We start from the raw sequence: 15,681 nt of genomic DNA on the forward strand, positions 1-15,681 counted from the left end.
AGGGGGTTAGCAGAGGAAAAATAGTAAAAAAGATTTAGGACTAGCAAGATCGGAGAAAACCACCCACGTTTAAATCTCTAAAGGGGAAACATAATTATTTTTTTTAGAAAAAGGGGGGGGGGGGGGGGGGGGGAATAAAAGGTAACTGACAAGAATCTCTTCACTACTACCGCTTTCTGGGGCATCTTCAAGATACATGCCTACTAAATGCTTGGCCAGTCGACGGTCGTTCTGCTCGTCAATCCGGTCCAGAACAAGGTATACTAAATCAAACCGAGAGAGCAATGTCGGGGGCAGGTCGATGTTCTGTGGCACGGGGAGGTTGGGGTTATATTTGCTTCCAATAGGGTTGGCCGAAGCCAGGATGCTCGTGCGCGCATTCAGTGTCGTGATGATTCCCGCTTTGGCAATGGAGACGGTCTGCTGTTCCATCACTTCATGCAGAACGGAACGAGTTGAATCGTTCATCTTGTCAAATTCGTCGATGCAACAGACACCCCCGTCGGAGAGGACGAGGGCGCCGGACTCGAGGACTAGTTGTCTCGAGTCGGGATCACGGGTCACGTATGCTGTGAGACCGACAGCAGACGAGCCTTTGCCGCTCGTATACACACCCCGTGGTGCGATCTTATGCACATACTGTAGCAGTTGAGATTTCGACGTCGAGGGATCTCCACAGAGAAGAACATTGATGTCACCACGGTATCGCGGGTTGCCACCCTTTTCAAAGGTCTTATTTGTCCCGCCAAACAGCTGCAGCAGAATTCCCTTTTTCACGTCCTCCATCTCATAAATGCTCGGTGCTAGAGACCGTGAAAGAAGCTCGTAGATATCAGGTCTCCGAGCAGTTTCTTTGATTTTTGCCTCTTCTTCCGCTGTGACTTTCCTAACCAGCTCCACGTCTCCGGCAATCTGCTCGGAAAGCTCTTGCTCCACGGTCATGACATCAACACCAAGTTTCTTGCGGTCAGTTTTTTGCACATGGAGCACATCCACATAGGTCTTGAATAGAGATTTGGTGGTGCGTTGGCGTGGATTAACCCGAACAGGATTGCAGCGGAAAATACCAGTAACCACAACTCTATCACCAGCCTTGCAAACGTCTACCAGTTCGTCATAGGCACAGAGCGAGACCGAGTGAGGTGTTTGTCCGTCAGGGATTGAGTCGGGTGTTTCCTGGAGTTTAATGACCTGCTTATCAGCAAAGGTCGACCGGTTGTGGATGAGTTGCATGGAGTTGGGCATCCCGCAAATTTCCCGTGGACATTTGGTAGGTTCCGCAATCTTGCCGCGGTCGATATCGACAGCAACGCTGAAGTGACAAGCCTCGCAACGGAAAAATGCTAGAGTAGGTTATGATAAGCGTTCTGCTAAATATAATTTGTGTAGGGGGGGGCCCACTGCTTACCTTCCTTCATATCTGGAATGACAGGGGTTGCTCGAATAACGAGACCCTTGATACTAATGAGTTTATCCATGTCTGCAATTGTAACCTGTTAGCAATATTCTTTTTAAAACAAAATGTAATGGAGCCTGGCATACCTGCAGGATCCAAGTCTCTCATGTTGACTGTTTTAGGCATCCCAAAGGGTAACACCTTGTAAGTCTTGCTTTCTACATCCGCCAGCAAATTCGGCACTTCAGACTGTTGAACCTGTGCCATCCCATTTCCAATTTCAGAGCTGGGAGCAGGGGGAACTGAACTGCTGTCTCTTGCTCTGGGTTGGCGTCTTTGACTAGCGTGTGCTCTAAGAGCTTCCATTTCCTTCAATGCCAGCTCAATCATGACATCCTTCACAGTTTGATCCATAATAGGAATGATTTCCTGCGGGTATGCTTGGACCTGATGCCAGAGCTTGAGCGTAGACGGGTAAGCCTTCAGATTGCGAATATCAAGATTCAATCCCGTTACGCCCAACTGACGCATGTCGTTCAACATCTTGATGTATTCCTTTTCTTCAGCCGCCGCACCCATGGCGCGGGTTTCTTCCTCAGAAGCGCCGTCAGCCCACATGCGATATTTCTTAGCGTAGTTGTATAGGAAATTCTTGAACGCGGCCATTGAGTCCTGGATGGAGATATTGGTACCCCAAATGATACGCGTAGAGCTTCCACCCAGGGCGTCCGCTTCGGAAGTATCTGGCTGTATATTTGAAAATGTAGCATCGGAATGAGGTTCTCCCTCGCGAACTGGTATGCCATTCTCATCGACGAATACTTGTCTGCGGTGGCCTGAGGAGGAGGCAAATGCATCGGAGTGAATAGCACCTCTTCTTGTGGATACGTTGGGGACTCCTGTTGATCGGATGGATTGGGAAGACCGGACAAATATGCCACCACTACTACTACTACTATGGATATCAGCCGTGCGACTCTGGTGGTTGTTTGCACGAGTTGGGCTTGAGCTGGACATGTAGCGAATTGGAGAAGAGTCTGTTGAATATAAAGTTAGCTTTCTTTTTTCTTTTCTCTCATACACAATGGAGGATGCAGATATACCTCCAACAATTGGACGAGCATTTGCTCTGGGTGTTCTGTCCCCATCTCCAGCATTTGGTGCCTCTCCAATCGGGGAGCTGGGTCCCATTCTTGCATCTGAAGAAAGGGAGTGACCTTGCGGCTGCGGAGGGGAGGATGATCGAAAGAATAAAGGGGATGAAACGGGAACATTGGCCTCTCTCAACCGTCTCGATGTCCGTGGGGAACTTTGCAAGTTATTCTGTAGTTGATGGCCTCCGTTTGCTACAGATGGAGGGCTGCTTTGGGGTTGAGGATTGGAGGCGCTGGCGTGGGTAGGAGTTGAAGCTGCGGAGTTTCTAGCTGGGCGGCCGCGACGGCGGGCTGAACTAGGGGTCGACATCACTAGAGAGAGGGCGGCTCTTTTATGGGTTATGGGCAATAGAACTGAGATGGTTTACTGGATATGGGTATTTTTTTGCTGGAAATAAAGCACAGAAGATAAACCGAGAGTGCTGTCGTTGTCGTGGTTGTCGTGGTTGATAGAACTTCAAAGATAAATAAATGAGCGAGATGACAATTGTGCAGGAAAACTTCAGAGGGAAGTCGCGTGGTGAGACGCGGTTTCCTGGACGACGCGTAAAGTGATTCCTATTTAGGATAGCGTGTTAAATCTGTAGTATTACTAATGTATTATGTTATATCACGATTTTGGGCGGTTGTTCATAGATATAACTAAGAAACGAATAACTAGCAACTAAACTGATGGCTTTACATATCTTTACATCCTTCGGCCCTATTTCTAGAGCAATTATGGTTTATCTATAGTATACAATTTTGATGTACTTTTGGCCATTGTTGTTGACTTTGAGATCTTTGAAGCATGATTTTATGCTCCAGCAGTACTCCGTAGTTTAAAGTGTAATCTTCAGAACCTTTATTTTCACAGTCATTCCAGTTGAAAACAAACAGCCCTTTTGAACAAACAAACAAAAGAATAGACCGCTAATCATTACACTTTAATTCTACAATCCATATAAAAATATCTCTGTTTCAACGGTCGTTGATTACTGGATTTCTTTCTTGGGTGATACACAACCATCGTTTCACCGCCGACGTCATTTCAAACAATTGGCAGGGAATGAAGCCCTGAAGAAACACCAAAACACCCCACTGCGCTGCATGATTGGTGCTGCAGGCCCAAATGCATGTTTACAGGGACCGCCCCTCACGTTTGACTGTAGCCAGCTCAGCGGTTAGAAATTTTAGACGATACAAGGGCCCAAAACCCTGTTTTCTCATCATTTCAGGCTTCGGGTTCACAACTCTCTGCCCTGATTTTCCATCGATTCCACCAAAATCTTGGGTTGAGGATCAAATTATTGACGCCGGGGGTTTGCAGGAAGACCAGCCGTCACCAGGAACCCTGGGGATGAGGACATTGGAGAATACCCATGGAATCATTAGTTCAATGATCGTCGTTGGTGACGACAGAGCCTGAAAGGGTCTGAGAGGAGGATGGGGGCAGATGGGCCCGGGGGCTGTTCGTGATTGCCCGGTTTGCGGTTGGTGCCTCACCCAGGGAAAAGCGACAGCGACTCCACAATGAATCGGCTCGCCTAGCTACGACCTGCCGTTTGCTGGTAGGAAAAGGACAGGGAGAATTCTTGACGACGCTTGATGACTTCAACCCACTCGCTCAATACTTGCTCTCTCTCTCTCTCTCAAAACTATACATATATACACACACTCTCTCTCTCCCCTTCCCCCCGCTGGGCACGGGATTATTCTCTGTTGGCTTGTCAACTCCTAGTTTCCCCTCTTTCCTTTCACTGTATCTGTCTGTCTCCCCGAATTCCCACGTTAAACCTCGTCCTTAAATACGTCACTTTTGAAGGTGAGAAGCACAGTGGACAACTGAAAGAGGCCTGTGTACACACTCTTTCACTCTGCTTTGTCTAATTGGCTCCTTTGCCTGCATAAACAGCACACTTTCTTGTATCTTTATTGTTCACTCTTTATGTTCTCTTTCCTTCACTTTTCCTCCCCTAGAATACAAACATACGCACCCTCTCCAGTCTGCGAAGCCGGTACTTCACACACCCGAACCTGCCAGATCCTCGCCGACAAGACCTAAAAATACCTAAAAATATCATTCTCCTTGCACTCTCTAGCTTGGGGGATTTCTACGTCTTGCATTTGTCCATCCTACGTCGGCGGTGGGTTAATCTGTGGTTGATTATGATACTGGCCATCATTACCGAAAATGTCCAGTAACAACCAGAGCGTGGCCGCTGCGCTTGACGCACAGAGTGGCACGGGCCAGAAGACAGCGGGCATGTCAATTACCACGTTCCTGGCATCCCTAGCTACCGCTGTCATCATTTTCGCAGTCGAATTTCTCCTGTTTATCCTTCTCAAGGGAAAACTGACCAGGATATAGTGAGCAAATACTCATCTCCCCTTGCCCATCCCCAAAGGGAAACAGGGAATTGTTAAAAGACTATTTTAACACCAGGGACTTCTTTTTAAAAAAAAAAAAAATTTTAGCCAACCCCGAACATATCTAGTCCCAGAACGAGAACGCACAAATCCTTCCCCAGCTGGTCTACTTAGGTGGATTGCGCCAGTATTCAGGACTTCCAACTCAGAATTCATTCAGAAGTGTGGTCTCGATGCCTACTTCTTCCTACGATACCTACGAATGCTTCTCAAGATTTTTCTCCCTCTTTCTTTCATCATCCTCCCAGTACTTATTCCTTTGAACAAAGTGGGAGGAAAGGACACCAAACACGTTGCGTCTAGGAACGGCACTCGGTACAATGTGACTGGCTTGGATCAGCTGGCCTGGGGGAATATCGCGCCAGAACATACAAATCGATATTGGGCCCATCTGGTTCTGGCAGTCATTGTCGTTGTCTACGTGTGTGCTGTTTTCTTTGACGAGCTTCGTAGCTATATCAGGCTACGGCAAACATATCTGACGTCGCCCCAACATCGATTGCGGGCGTCAGCTACCACGGTCCTGGTGACTGCCATTCCTTCAAAATGGCTATCAGTGGATGCTCTTGATCGCCTGTATGATGTGTTCCCTGGAGGCGTCCGCAATATTTGGATAAACCGCAACTTGGACGAGCTGAGTGAGAAAGTGAAGCTACGTAATAAGATTGCTCTAGTTCTTGAATCTGCTGAGACAGAACTAATAAAGAAATGCAAGAAGGCGCAGCTGAAACAGGCAAAAGCCCAGGCCAGAAAATCAGGCAAGAAGCCAGCTGAAGTGGATCATGAAAAATTGGCTGCGGAACAAAGAGCCTCTCGTCTCGCTGAAGAACCTGGTATCAGCTCGGGGAACCCCCACGAAGCTCGAACCATCCAGGAATTATTACACGGCCGTCGCGAAGAAAGGACATTTACGCAGCAGGGACATGGTAATCGTGGTTTCATTCCACTTGTGGGTAATGGGGTGGGGTTGGTAGGATCTGGAGTTGCAAAGCTCGGGAAAACGGTTTGGGGCGGTTTCCGGAAGGTCGGCCACACTGCTGATGACAGATTACATGCCCCTGGTGGGTTTGACGGCCAGATGGAAAATGATGCTATAAATATGCATCTGGATCAACCAGGTGAAGCTAATGGCGCTGGTACCGAACTCGGATCTGAGAAGCCTGTGAATGGTCTGAGGAGAGCTGGAACCACTGCAGTAAAGCCAACAGATAATGCCCAGCATCAAACGGGAGCCCATGTCGATGGTTCCCCCGAGACCGATGGGGCCCGTCCGTCCTTGGGAGAATCGTATGTAGAAGGACCCCATAATATGGATGGGTTGGTTGATCAACAACCACACCCCGCACGATTGAAGCTATGGAAAAACTCGCGATCACCAAATGCCCATCAGGATCACCACGACGATGAGCACCCCTTGACGAACCCTGCCCCCGTAACACCATTGGATGAGAGAAAGAAAAAAAAGGCCTTCCGATTCAGCAGACGTCGCCCTGCTAAGGAAGGCGACGAGATTGAAGGGCAGGCATACCCGATGGCCTATAACGAGGAGTTCGAAGAGGATGACTATGGGGACCCTCTTTGGATGAAGTACGTCAAAGAAAAAGATCGTGAGACTATGCGTCTACCGATTTTTGGTTGGAGCTGGATGCCCACAATACCTCTCCTAGGCAAAAAAATGGATAAGATCTACCACTGTCGTCAGGAACTCTCCCGCTTGAATCTGGAAATCGAAATTGATCAGCAACATCCGGAAAAATTCCCGCTTATGAATTCTGCCTTTGTTCAATTTAATCATCAGGTGGCTGCTCATATGGCCTGTCAATCTGTCAGCCATCATATACCAAAGCAAATGGCACCGCGGCTGGTGGAAATATCTCCAGACGACGTCATCTGGGAGAATATGTCTATCAAATGGTGGGAGCGATACTTGAGGACTTTTGGGGTGCTCGTTATTGTCTCTGCCATGGTCGTTGGCTGGGCTTTCCCCGTGGCCTTTACAGGTTTGTTGTCTCAGCTTACCTATCTTGAAGGGCAATTTTCCTGGCTGCGATGGCTCTCTAAATTGCCTACCTGGTTAATTTCGGCAATCCAGGGCATCTTGCCGCCATTGTTTCTCGCTATCCTCATGGCCATCTTGCCTCTCCTCCTGCGATTTCTCTCCAAGAACCAAGGCGTGCACACGGGAATGGCTGTCGAGTTGACTGTGCAGAATTACTATTTTGCCTTTCTGTTCGTTCAGATATTCCTCGTCGTCTCGATTTCGTCTGGCTTTACCACCATATTCAATTCCATCACGGATGTGACAAGTATTCCTGAGCTTCTGGCTCAAAATATTCCTCGAGCTAGCAACTATTTCTTCTCCTACATGGTGCTTCAAGCCATGTCTGTCAGTGCTGGTGCGCTGGTTCAGATCTTTGGTCTTGTCAGCTGGTTTGTTTTGGCTCCTATTCTAGACAACACTGCCAGACTGAAGTGGGCGCGGACCACGAATCTCAATCAGATGCAATGGGGTACTTTCTTCCCTGTATATACGACCCTAGCATCAATAGGTAAGTTCGTGATTGTGAATTTGCCCATTTTGCTGATTTTGTGCAACCGTTTCTAATCTTTATCTGCTTTATTAATAGGCCTGATCTATTGTGTCATTTCCCCACTCATCATGATTTTCAATGTGCTCACCTTTGGGCTATTTTGGTTCGTTTATCGATACAATACTCTTTACGTTACGAAATTCCGCTTCGACACGGGAGGTCTGCTTTTCCCTAAAGCTATCAATCAACTTTTCACTGGCATATATGTCATGGAAATCTGCCTTATTGGCATGTTTTTCCTCGTCAGAGACGTGGACGGAAACTTTGCCTGTGAAGGTCAGGCTATCTGCACGATAGTCGTCTTGATTCTAACAGTTGGCTTTCAATACCTCCTCAACGAAGCGTTTAACCCGTTGTTCCGGTATTTGCCGATAACACTGGAAGACGAGGCGAGCCGTCGCGATGAGATATTCGCTCGTGCCCAACGGAAGAGACTGGGTCTGATGGAAGAAGGCGATGAAGACGACAACGACGACGACGACGAAGAAGAAGAAGAAGAAGAAGACAACAACGGTCAAGACCATGACAGTGACTATAACCACTGCGAAAGACCAGTGGAGCATGGGAACATCAAGCTAGGCCGGATCGACGGCAGGAAAGATAAGATGGGAACGATGACCCGACAACTCGGCAAACTTGTGCCGGGTAGCCACAAACACAAACGCATCTCATGGGCCGATCGATCCAGAAATCGCCACTCCAAATACTTTGGCGGACGCTCAGACCCCACCATCCCGACCATCAAACACATGCGCGAAAAGCTAGCAAAGGACGCAGAATCCCAAGTCACGGCAACCCATGCGATAGGCCAGGCGCTTTTTTCAGGCATCCACGATGAACTGGAAGATCTCACGCCGGACGAACGCGACCAGCTCGTCCAGCGGGCGTTCCAGCACGAGGCGCTGCGCATGAAACGCCCCGTCATCTGGATTCCGCGGGATGATCTGGGTGTTAGTGATGATGAAGTATTCAGGACGCAGCGGTTTAGCAAGCATATTTGGATTAGTAATGAATATCAGGCGTTGGATGGGCGGTGTCGGGCGATTTTTAGTCGGAGTCCGCCCGATTTTTCGGAGGTGGATTTAATTCAGCTTTGAGTCGATTGAGCGGGCGATAAATTGATTATGCATAAGCGTTTCCTGTTTATTTTTTTATTTTTTTTTAAATTTTTCCCCTCCCCTGTGTGACCAGTATTCATTGCTTCTCTTTGTCTAATCTACGTATTTTCTCTCTTTGCATCAAGGAGCAAGCGCTGGCGTTTTCTCGAGAAAGTACCTATTTTTCGAGTTCATGAGGGGCAAGGGAAGGAAAGGAAAGGGAAGAAGAGATGGAGGAGATGGAAAAATCATAACTCGAGCAAAAACCATAGATAATTTCACAATTCCCATGAAACTTGGCCTGCTGGCATGTCGCAACCACACCCTTATGCATTATCTTAGGGCTTCGCGGTGTGCCTGTTTCCTGCAACTTCAGTAGATGATTTGACATGCCTATCCACATCTACTCCTCTTTTTATAGTCTATAACGGTCACCTCATCCCGCATTGTCCTGTTTGTATATAAAGTCATAGACGGAAGGAAAGAAAAGAACATATATATTACCAGTAGGATATTCGCAAGAAGATCAACTCCGGATTGTATAACGCATCATGCCGGATTTCCTGTGGAAGTGGATCTAGAGTGGAACTCCAGACCAGCACATACCTGCATCGACATGAGAGTGAGAAGAGCGCAAGATACCCTTCTGATTGGGAACAACCAACTCGTTTCAAGTTTCTTTCTGCCAACCTTTTTTTTTTTTTCTTTTCTTTTCCCATGCTAACCCTGTTGTACTATTGATGTTTCAGAGAACCTTAGTGCAAACACGCATCACTTAACAGTTAGCCACATGTTGCTTTGTTTTGTGCAAAAATTTCTGGGGTCTGCCAAATCTAGATGTCAGCCACTCTGGAGTAACTACGTAACAGCCCCTTTGCGAGTGGTTTTTTTTTTTTTTTCTTTTCTTTTCTTTCCGCGTCGCCTCGTCAGCCGCTACACAGTATCCGGAATAGCCTTCCTGAGATTTTATGCAGTAATTTCAGAGGAACTCTGTTCACCTGTCCTCGTACCCAGCCATATCGTCCGCAGCAAGGTCATGCATAAAGTGGTCCTGGCTACTGGTTTATTCGGGGCTGGTGGCTCAAGCCGTGAAATGTGCCGAAGGGTTGTGTTTGCACATATTATCTTCCGCCTCTTCTCTCAGGGAGCTCTTGTTTAAAACTCAATGAGACTGGTCTGGGCAAAAGGAGAGACAAAAAAAAAAGCAAAAGCAAAAAATGTCGAATCGGGCCAAGCACTGACAGGCAACACGTTTTGCCATGGCTGAACCTGACGCCGTTCATTGGCCCTTCAGCTCCCCAGTGAGCGTGTGCTTCTGCTGCTTCCACCAGGCTGGAGCGTCAGATGAAACATATTTTAGTGTGGATTCTGTGAACTTGTGCTTTTGGAATTATTATTAGCAGCTGCCTGGGCATGGACGATAGGCAATTGGGGCGGGGGGGGGGAGGGTTAGTTTAGTGGCATTTATATATCCCTGTTAAACCAGTTCATCCATGAAAACAAATCTCTTGCAAGGAGCCTTGTGGCTGATGAAGATCGGCATACATAAGGAGACCGACTGAACCTTCGACAGCCCAAGTCGGTCGAATGTTCCACTCTCTCCTCTTCTTGTGGCCCATGTCCATCGATGTGTCGGTTATATTTTATTCCTGGTCATACACATAGTCATATATATATCTGATCATCTTCTCAGATAATAGAGAGTGGCTCACATTGTAATCAGAAAGACAGACATACTTACCTTGCCCCCTTAACTTACAACCTCATTCTCCACGGAGTCAGGCACCCGTCCACCACACCAAAAAAAAAAAAAAAAAAAAAAAAAAAAAAAAAAAAGAACCTCGCCTACTCTTGAACAATGACCTCTCGCTCCACCCTCTCCCTCACATCCCTCCTCATCCCCCTCCTCATCCTGAGCCTCCACACAATCCCCACAGCTGCCTCTTCCTGCATCCGCACCAATGACGTCGAGCGTTGCTGTCCCGGCACCATGCGTGGCGGCATAACCTACGACAAAGATGGCCTAAAGCCCCAAGGCGTCTGCTGCATAACCCCAGACAGCACCCTCGAAAGAAGGAAAATCGACCCTCTCCGCTTCATCCGCCGCCAGACGCTAGGCACCAACGGCCTGCCCACGGAGTGCGACGATGGCGAAGTCACCGTCCCCCTGAGCGCCAAGGACTATGACAAGCAGGTATCTTCCGTCGTGGCTTCGATTAGCAGTGAGGCGTCTGTTGCCTCTTCGGCGGATGTCACTGCTGCTGCGACTGAGAATGCTCGAACCACTCAGACTGCCACCACGACTCAGGGCGCGGGCACGACTCAGGGCGCAGGCACCAGCCGGCCTGCGAGTCCGAGCTCGACCATCAGCACTGGGGGTATGCCCGCGGCGACGGGGCGGATATCATATTTTGCTGCCGCTGGAGGGGCCGTGGTGGCCGTGGTAGCTGTTGCTGGCGTCTTGTAGAGAGCAGAATGCTGGAGCTTACCATCTACATTCTACCAGCATTTAGGCTTTTAGAGGTATAGCAAAATCGCAGTATTTCCCAGGCTAAAGGATGGTCTTTTATGAGATGGTTATGCGTTTCTTTTCCTAAGTTCTGGTTTTCTTCTGGTCGTTTCCCCGCCCCCTTTTACTTCACCCTCATTGTTCTTTTTATCACCCTGATCTTCGCCAGTTAGTGCCGGATTTGTTGGTTATCAGAGAATTGCCTCAGACACAGCACAGCTGGATATGGATATGGATTTGGATGTTGAAGTTTGATGCTTATCACTCTTGGAAAAAAGAAGGACCGTGTTCTCAGATTATTTTTATAATAAGACGAAGTCGATAATTTCTTTTCTTCCTAATGTCTGCATAAAACCCAATCACAAAATGGTTCAATCCCAATGTCATGAATCACCAACTGTCTATGACATCATTTCCAGAGAATCAGCAACAGCAGCAACAACAGCTAACAGGAGAGAATCTTTGCAATTGGCGGGTCCCTATACCATAGAGCCACTATTGTAAAACACAGCCCGGTTCCATATCAAGAAGTGAGCTGTTGTCAAAACCAGGAATAATACGCCATATCGGACCATCATCCAGCGGGAAATGGCCGGATATATCTTTTCCCAATTTACCCCGCTCACGAAAAATTCATTGATTTGATTAACCCCAAGCCCCAACCGGCCAAGCACGCTCGATTTCTTTTTCCCCCCTTCATCACTTCTCTACTTTCGTTTCCTCCAAATATCGCAAATAAAAAGGATAAAAGCCCTCTTTCATCATTGGAGATTGCCTCGCCTGCCATATCTTACCCTGAATACACTCCTCATCTCTCTCCAAAGCCATCATCATCTGGGACCAGTCGCATTCCAAACTAATCGAAAAATGTGCAAGCCAGCCACCTGCCCCACCTGCTGTAAGTGCAGCACACAATCCCATGTTGAATCTACGGAGTAATTGACAAACTCCACATCCCATTTCTCATTTCACATCTTGCATTCTCATCTACTCCTGAATCCGTGTCCCATTTTTTGCCTTCAAATACCAACCCGCTAACACCTGTCCCTCCCCCCCCCCCGCCTCTGGGAAAACGGAAACCCCATCACAGCCAAGAAAACTTGGTTTGGCTGCGGTCAGCACATCGCAGGCGTCATGGACACGATCCCCACAGAGGATTGGTGTACCTGCGCTCCGAAGGCCAAGTTTGGCGAGAAGGAATATCCGCCGCGCACTGGTGAAGGGAAGGCTGCCGAGTCTAGCTAGAGCGGGGTTCCGCCAAACAGATGGTGGTGTTTTTTTTTTTTTTTAAGGGGGGGTGGGGATTGGAGTCTAATAAACTGAAGATGTTGCTGCTATATACATGATAGAGGGTTATGAGAGAGAGAGAGAGAGAGACGTTAATATTTAATAAAAACACAGTGGGAATAATGGGATGCGGTGTCTGACAATGATGGGGTTTCGAGGGCGGCTTGTATTTGGTTAGTTGGTTCGGCAAATGGGGGCTTGAAAACAAAACGCCGGTGATTCTTTCTTTTCGCTTCCTTCTATGTAGATATATATTTTGATTCTTGAGGGACGAGGATGAAAATCTCATGCGCATATTTCTACCTGGGGATTGGGATTTCTCTTAAGCTCTACAATAGTTACGTATCGAGCGTCCTGTATTCACGATACTGCCCCGATTTCATAGTTGCGGCGCAGCAAACTTTCGTCTTAGTACCAACCAAATAGTTACGCACCGGGAGGTTAACAAAGGATATAACTCAACTCCCCCGTCCCTCGGGCCTTTTTTTGGCCCCTTCATCTCTGTGTATATTGGACGTCCTAAGGTTTCTTTAATGTCCAAAAAAATCTTCGAACTCCCAGTGTTTCCCCCCGCAGGAATATGTATATATCTCTCTCTATATAGATTTGGATATAAAGAAAGAAAAGTTTTATTTATTGGCCCCTTCTTTCCCCGGAATACCCCCGGTTTGTGCCCAGGGTTTCTCTCGCTTTCCCCCGCGTTTCGGTGATCAACCCCCCCCCCCCCCCCACGAAACCAGGCCAGTGAGAGTTTTCACCGAATTCCCCGCCACCCGTATTCTCGATATTCAGGTATCAAGGGTGCAGCTGCATCAGATGCAACTTGCCAACTGAATACAGAGTTGAAGAAAAGCGTACACCAGGCAACCGGAAAAGGCAACAAAATATGCGTCTAGAGAGCCAAAGGGACCCAGTGGCTGGGCCAGAGTCTGGCCCTGAACGTCCGTTTCCCATGAAACTCTCTGGTCCAGTTATCAAGGGGTTCGGGAGGGGTAGTAAGGAGGTAGGTTTGTTCTTTATGTTTATGTTTATTTTATTTTATTATATCATACCTTTAAAAAAAAAAAAATCTTGCTTTTTATCTCTATTCCTCCTTTATACATTTATATTCAACTGTCGATTGTCCTTTTTCATTCTCTTCTCGTGGATGAGTATCCCCCCCCCCCCCCCCCCAGCGGGACTGCCCGATGTCCGCTTGTCTTTACGATCCAATCCCACATTGCCTTCCTTGCACCCGATGCATCAGTGGGATTTGTTAATGAATAGGAGAGGACATGAATAAACTCTCCTCTTGCTGCGCAATGCACTGCATATTAGTTCTCTTTTAAGTTATACTCCTGATATACCCTTCTCCGCCTCTCTGCAACTCCGTTACTGCATAAGAAAGCTCTCAGGATGAAATAAATAATGTACCATGAAAATGTTGGATATCTCTTTCTCCTCGAGCATCCTCTCTTTCTCACTCACCGTTTGCTGCTGTTTTGTTTTCTCTTGCCCTTTCCGTTATCTACATCAGACCGAAAGGCCTCTGCTAAAAGCAAATACGCAGCTCGGAATCCCCACCGCCAACATTCCCCCTGACTCCCTTTCAGCATACGGACATGTCGAGTCAGGCGTCTACTACGGCGTCGCCGCCCTTGACCCTTCCAAATTCAGATATAAAAGGGATAGCGATGCCGAGAAACACACAAATGGTGCCCTTGAAACGCCTCCACCAGAGCCTACACCTGAAGATGCGGATGCAAATGTCTTCCCCTGCGTTCTGAGCATAGGGTATAACCCCTTCTATAAGAATACGGTTCGGTCTGTGGTATGTAAATGCGCGTATTTTTTTTTTTTTTAAAAAAAACAAAATTATCCTCACTTTATGATTTAAGATTGCCTCCTCACCCAAAATGAGAGGAAAAAAAAAAAAAAAAAAAAAAAAAAAAAAAAAAAAAAGCTGACCAACTTCACCCAGGAAATCCACCTCCTCCCCCAATTCACCAGTCCGAGTTCCAGCATGAACGGCTCCCCTTCAGCCCACCCAATCAACAACACCGCCCAAACGAACCAGCAAACCCAACCAACCAACTTCTTCCGCCTGCCCGATTTCTACGGTACACGCCTGAACCTGTTGGTGCTGGGCTATATCCGGCCTGAATACGACTATGTTAGCCTTGAGGCGCTGGTGGATGATATCCGAATCGACTGTGAGGTGGCGAGGAGGAGTTTGGAGAGGACGGGGTATCTGGGCTATTTGAAGGGAGCTGACGGCGGAGAAGGAAAGGGAGTGAGGGAGGCGAGGGACTGGCTTGAGGGACTTTTAGGTGGACAAAGGCCCATGGGAGTGAGAGTTTTGGTGGAAGCTGAAGCCCATGCTTTTTTTATCTTCTATTTTCTTCCTTTGATACCAAACTCAATCTTGGTTTTGGATTCCTGGGGAAATTTTTTTTTTTTTTTTTTTTAAAAAAAAGAAATAAATAAGTTTTCCCAGAAATGGTGTCCCCAGGGTTTCGGTTATAGACTGGATAGAAGTGTTTTGATTTAAACCCGAGGTTTATCGAGGGGTTCCTTTTTTTCCGGAGTGAATTTAGAATCAAACTCAAGGACGAAAGCTTCATTCATCGTGACCCATCATCATCATATATATACAAGCGCGCATTTTCTCACCGCCTGGCTGACATACACTAGCAGATACAAGAAGAGAACAGAATATATACAATGACATCAAACTCCTCTCGATTCCCACCCGTGGAAATCACTCTTTTTCTCTCCACAAGTAGTCGTAAAGGGAAGGAAGAGGGCATTTTTGTACGAGTATCTCTGGAACAGGAAAGGAGATGATGATGAAAAAATAAAAAGAAAAAGAAAACCCGAACACCCCTTTTTGTTCCGCCCAGTGGGGGTCATTTTAAGTAGACGAAAAGAAAGAAAAAGAATATATGAACAACATGCGGGGCTTTCTCCAAAATAAACAATACCATTAAAAGAAGAACGTGTTGGTCATCATCGTAGATATCAGGAGAAAAGATGATTGTCGATAGGAGCGGTAACTTGAATCAATATATAGAAATAATGCCAAATAAGCTAAATCAAGTGAGAAAAGAAGAAATTAATCTGTAGACATCCAAGACCGCAGACCTTAAGCCTTCAGCTAAATGCAGGGTAGGAACTATATCAAAGCGAATGAACTTGTTAGTAGGACAATCCTAGAACCCCCCCCGGGGGGGATCCACCAGGCGGGGGGGGGGGCCCC

General features: G+C 47.3%; 5 protein-coding genes across 5 annotated transcripts in view; 3 read left to right on the forward strand and 2 right to left on the reverse strand.

The window, feature by feature from the left end:
- The window catches only part of PADG_11664 (uncharacterized protein), a gene marked incomplete at both ends in the record, with an annotated part of 7,825 nt that extends 4,965 nt beyond the window's left edge, over nucleotides 1–2,860 (reverse strand). Inside the window, 4 exons of the mRNA XM_010761592.1 lie at nucleotides 147–1,343; nucleotides 1,409–1,480; nucleotides 1,543–2,433; nucleotides 2,500–2,860. Coding sequence (XP_010759894.1) covers nucleotides 147–1,343; nucleotides 1,409–1,480; nucleotides 1,543–2,433; nucleotides 2,500–2,860 — 2,521 coding nt within the window. The remainder of the gene's footprint in view (nucleotides 1–146; nucleotides 1,344–1,408; nucleotides 1,481–1,542; nucleotides 2,434–2,499) is intronic.
- Nucleotides 2,861–4,723: 1,863 nt separating this feature from the next.
- On the forward strand, nucleotides 4,724–8,647 carry PADG_03797 (uncharacterized protein; the record flags this gene model as incomplete). The annotated part of the gene is made up of 3 exons (XM_010761304.1): nucleotides 4,724–4,899; nucleotides 5,008–7,508; nucleotides 7,587–8,647. 3 exons carry the CDS (start codon nucleotides 4,724–4,726, stop codon nucleotides 8,645–8,647), a joined length of 3,738 nt encoding a protein of 1,245 aa, XP_010759606.1.
- Nucleotides 8,648–10,505: 1,858 nt separating this feature from the next.
- Nucleotides 10,506–11,114, forward strand: PADG_03799 (uncharacterized protein; the record flags this gene model as incomplete). The annotated part of the gene is made up of 1 exon (XM_010761305.1): nucleotides 10,506–11,114. One exon carries the CDS (start codon nucleotides 10,506–10,508, stop codon nucleotides 11,112–11,114), a length of 609 nt encoding a protein of 202 aa, XP_010759607.1.
- A 2,215-nt stretch (nucleotides 11,115–13,329) lies between these two features.
- Nucleotides 13,330–14,973, forward strand: PADG_03801 (riboflavin kinase; the record flags this gene model as incomplete). The annotated part of the gene is made up of 4 exons (XM_010760881.1): nucleotides 13,330–13,446; nucleotides 13,993–14,253; nucleotides 14,404–14,772; nucleotides 14,920–14,973. 4 exons carry the CDS (start codon nucleotides 13,330–13,332, stop codon nucleotides 14,971–14,973), a joined length of 801 nt encoding a protein of 266 aa, XP_010759183.1.
- A 594-nt stretch (nucleotides 14,974–15,567) lies between these two features.
- PADG_03802 (uncharacterized protein) overlaps nucleotides 15,568–15,681 on the reverse strand; it is a gene marked incomplete at both ends in the record, with an annotated part of 3,005 nt that continues 2,891 nt past the window's right edge. The window contains one exon of the mRNA XM_010760882.1: nucleotides 15,568–15,579. Coding sequence (XP_010759184.1) covers nucleotides 15,568–15,579 — 12 coding nt within the window. The remainder of the gene's footprint in view (nucleotides 15,580–15,681) is intronic.

Source organism: Paracoccidioides brasiliensis (genome assembly GCF_000150735.1).
Source record: "Paracoccidioides brasiliensis Pb18 unplaced genomic scaffold supercont2.4, whole genome shotgun sequence".
NCBI lineage: Eukaryota > Fungi > Ascomycota > Eurotiomycetes > Onygenales > Ajellomycetaceae > Paracoccidioides > Paracoccidioides brasiliensis.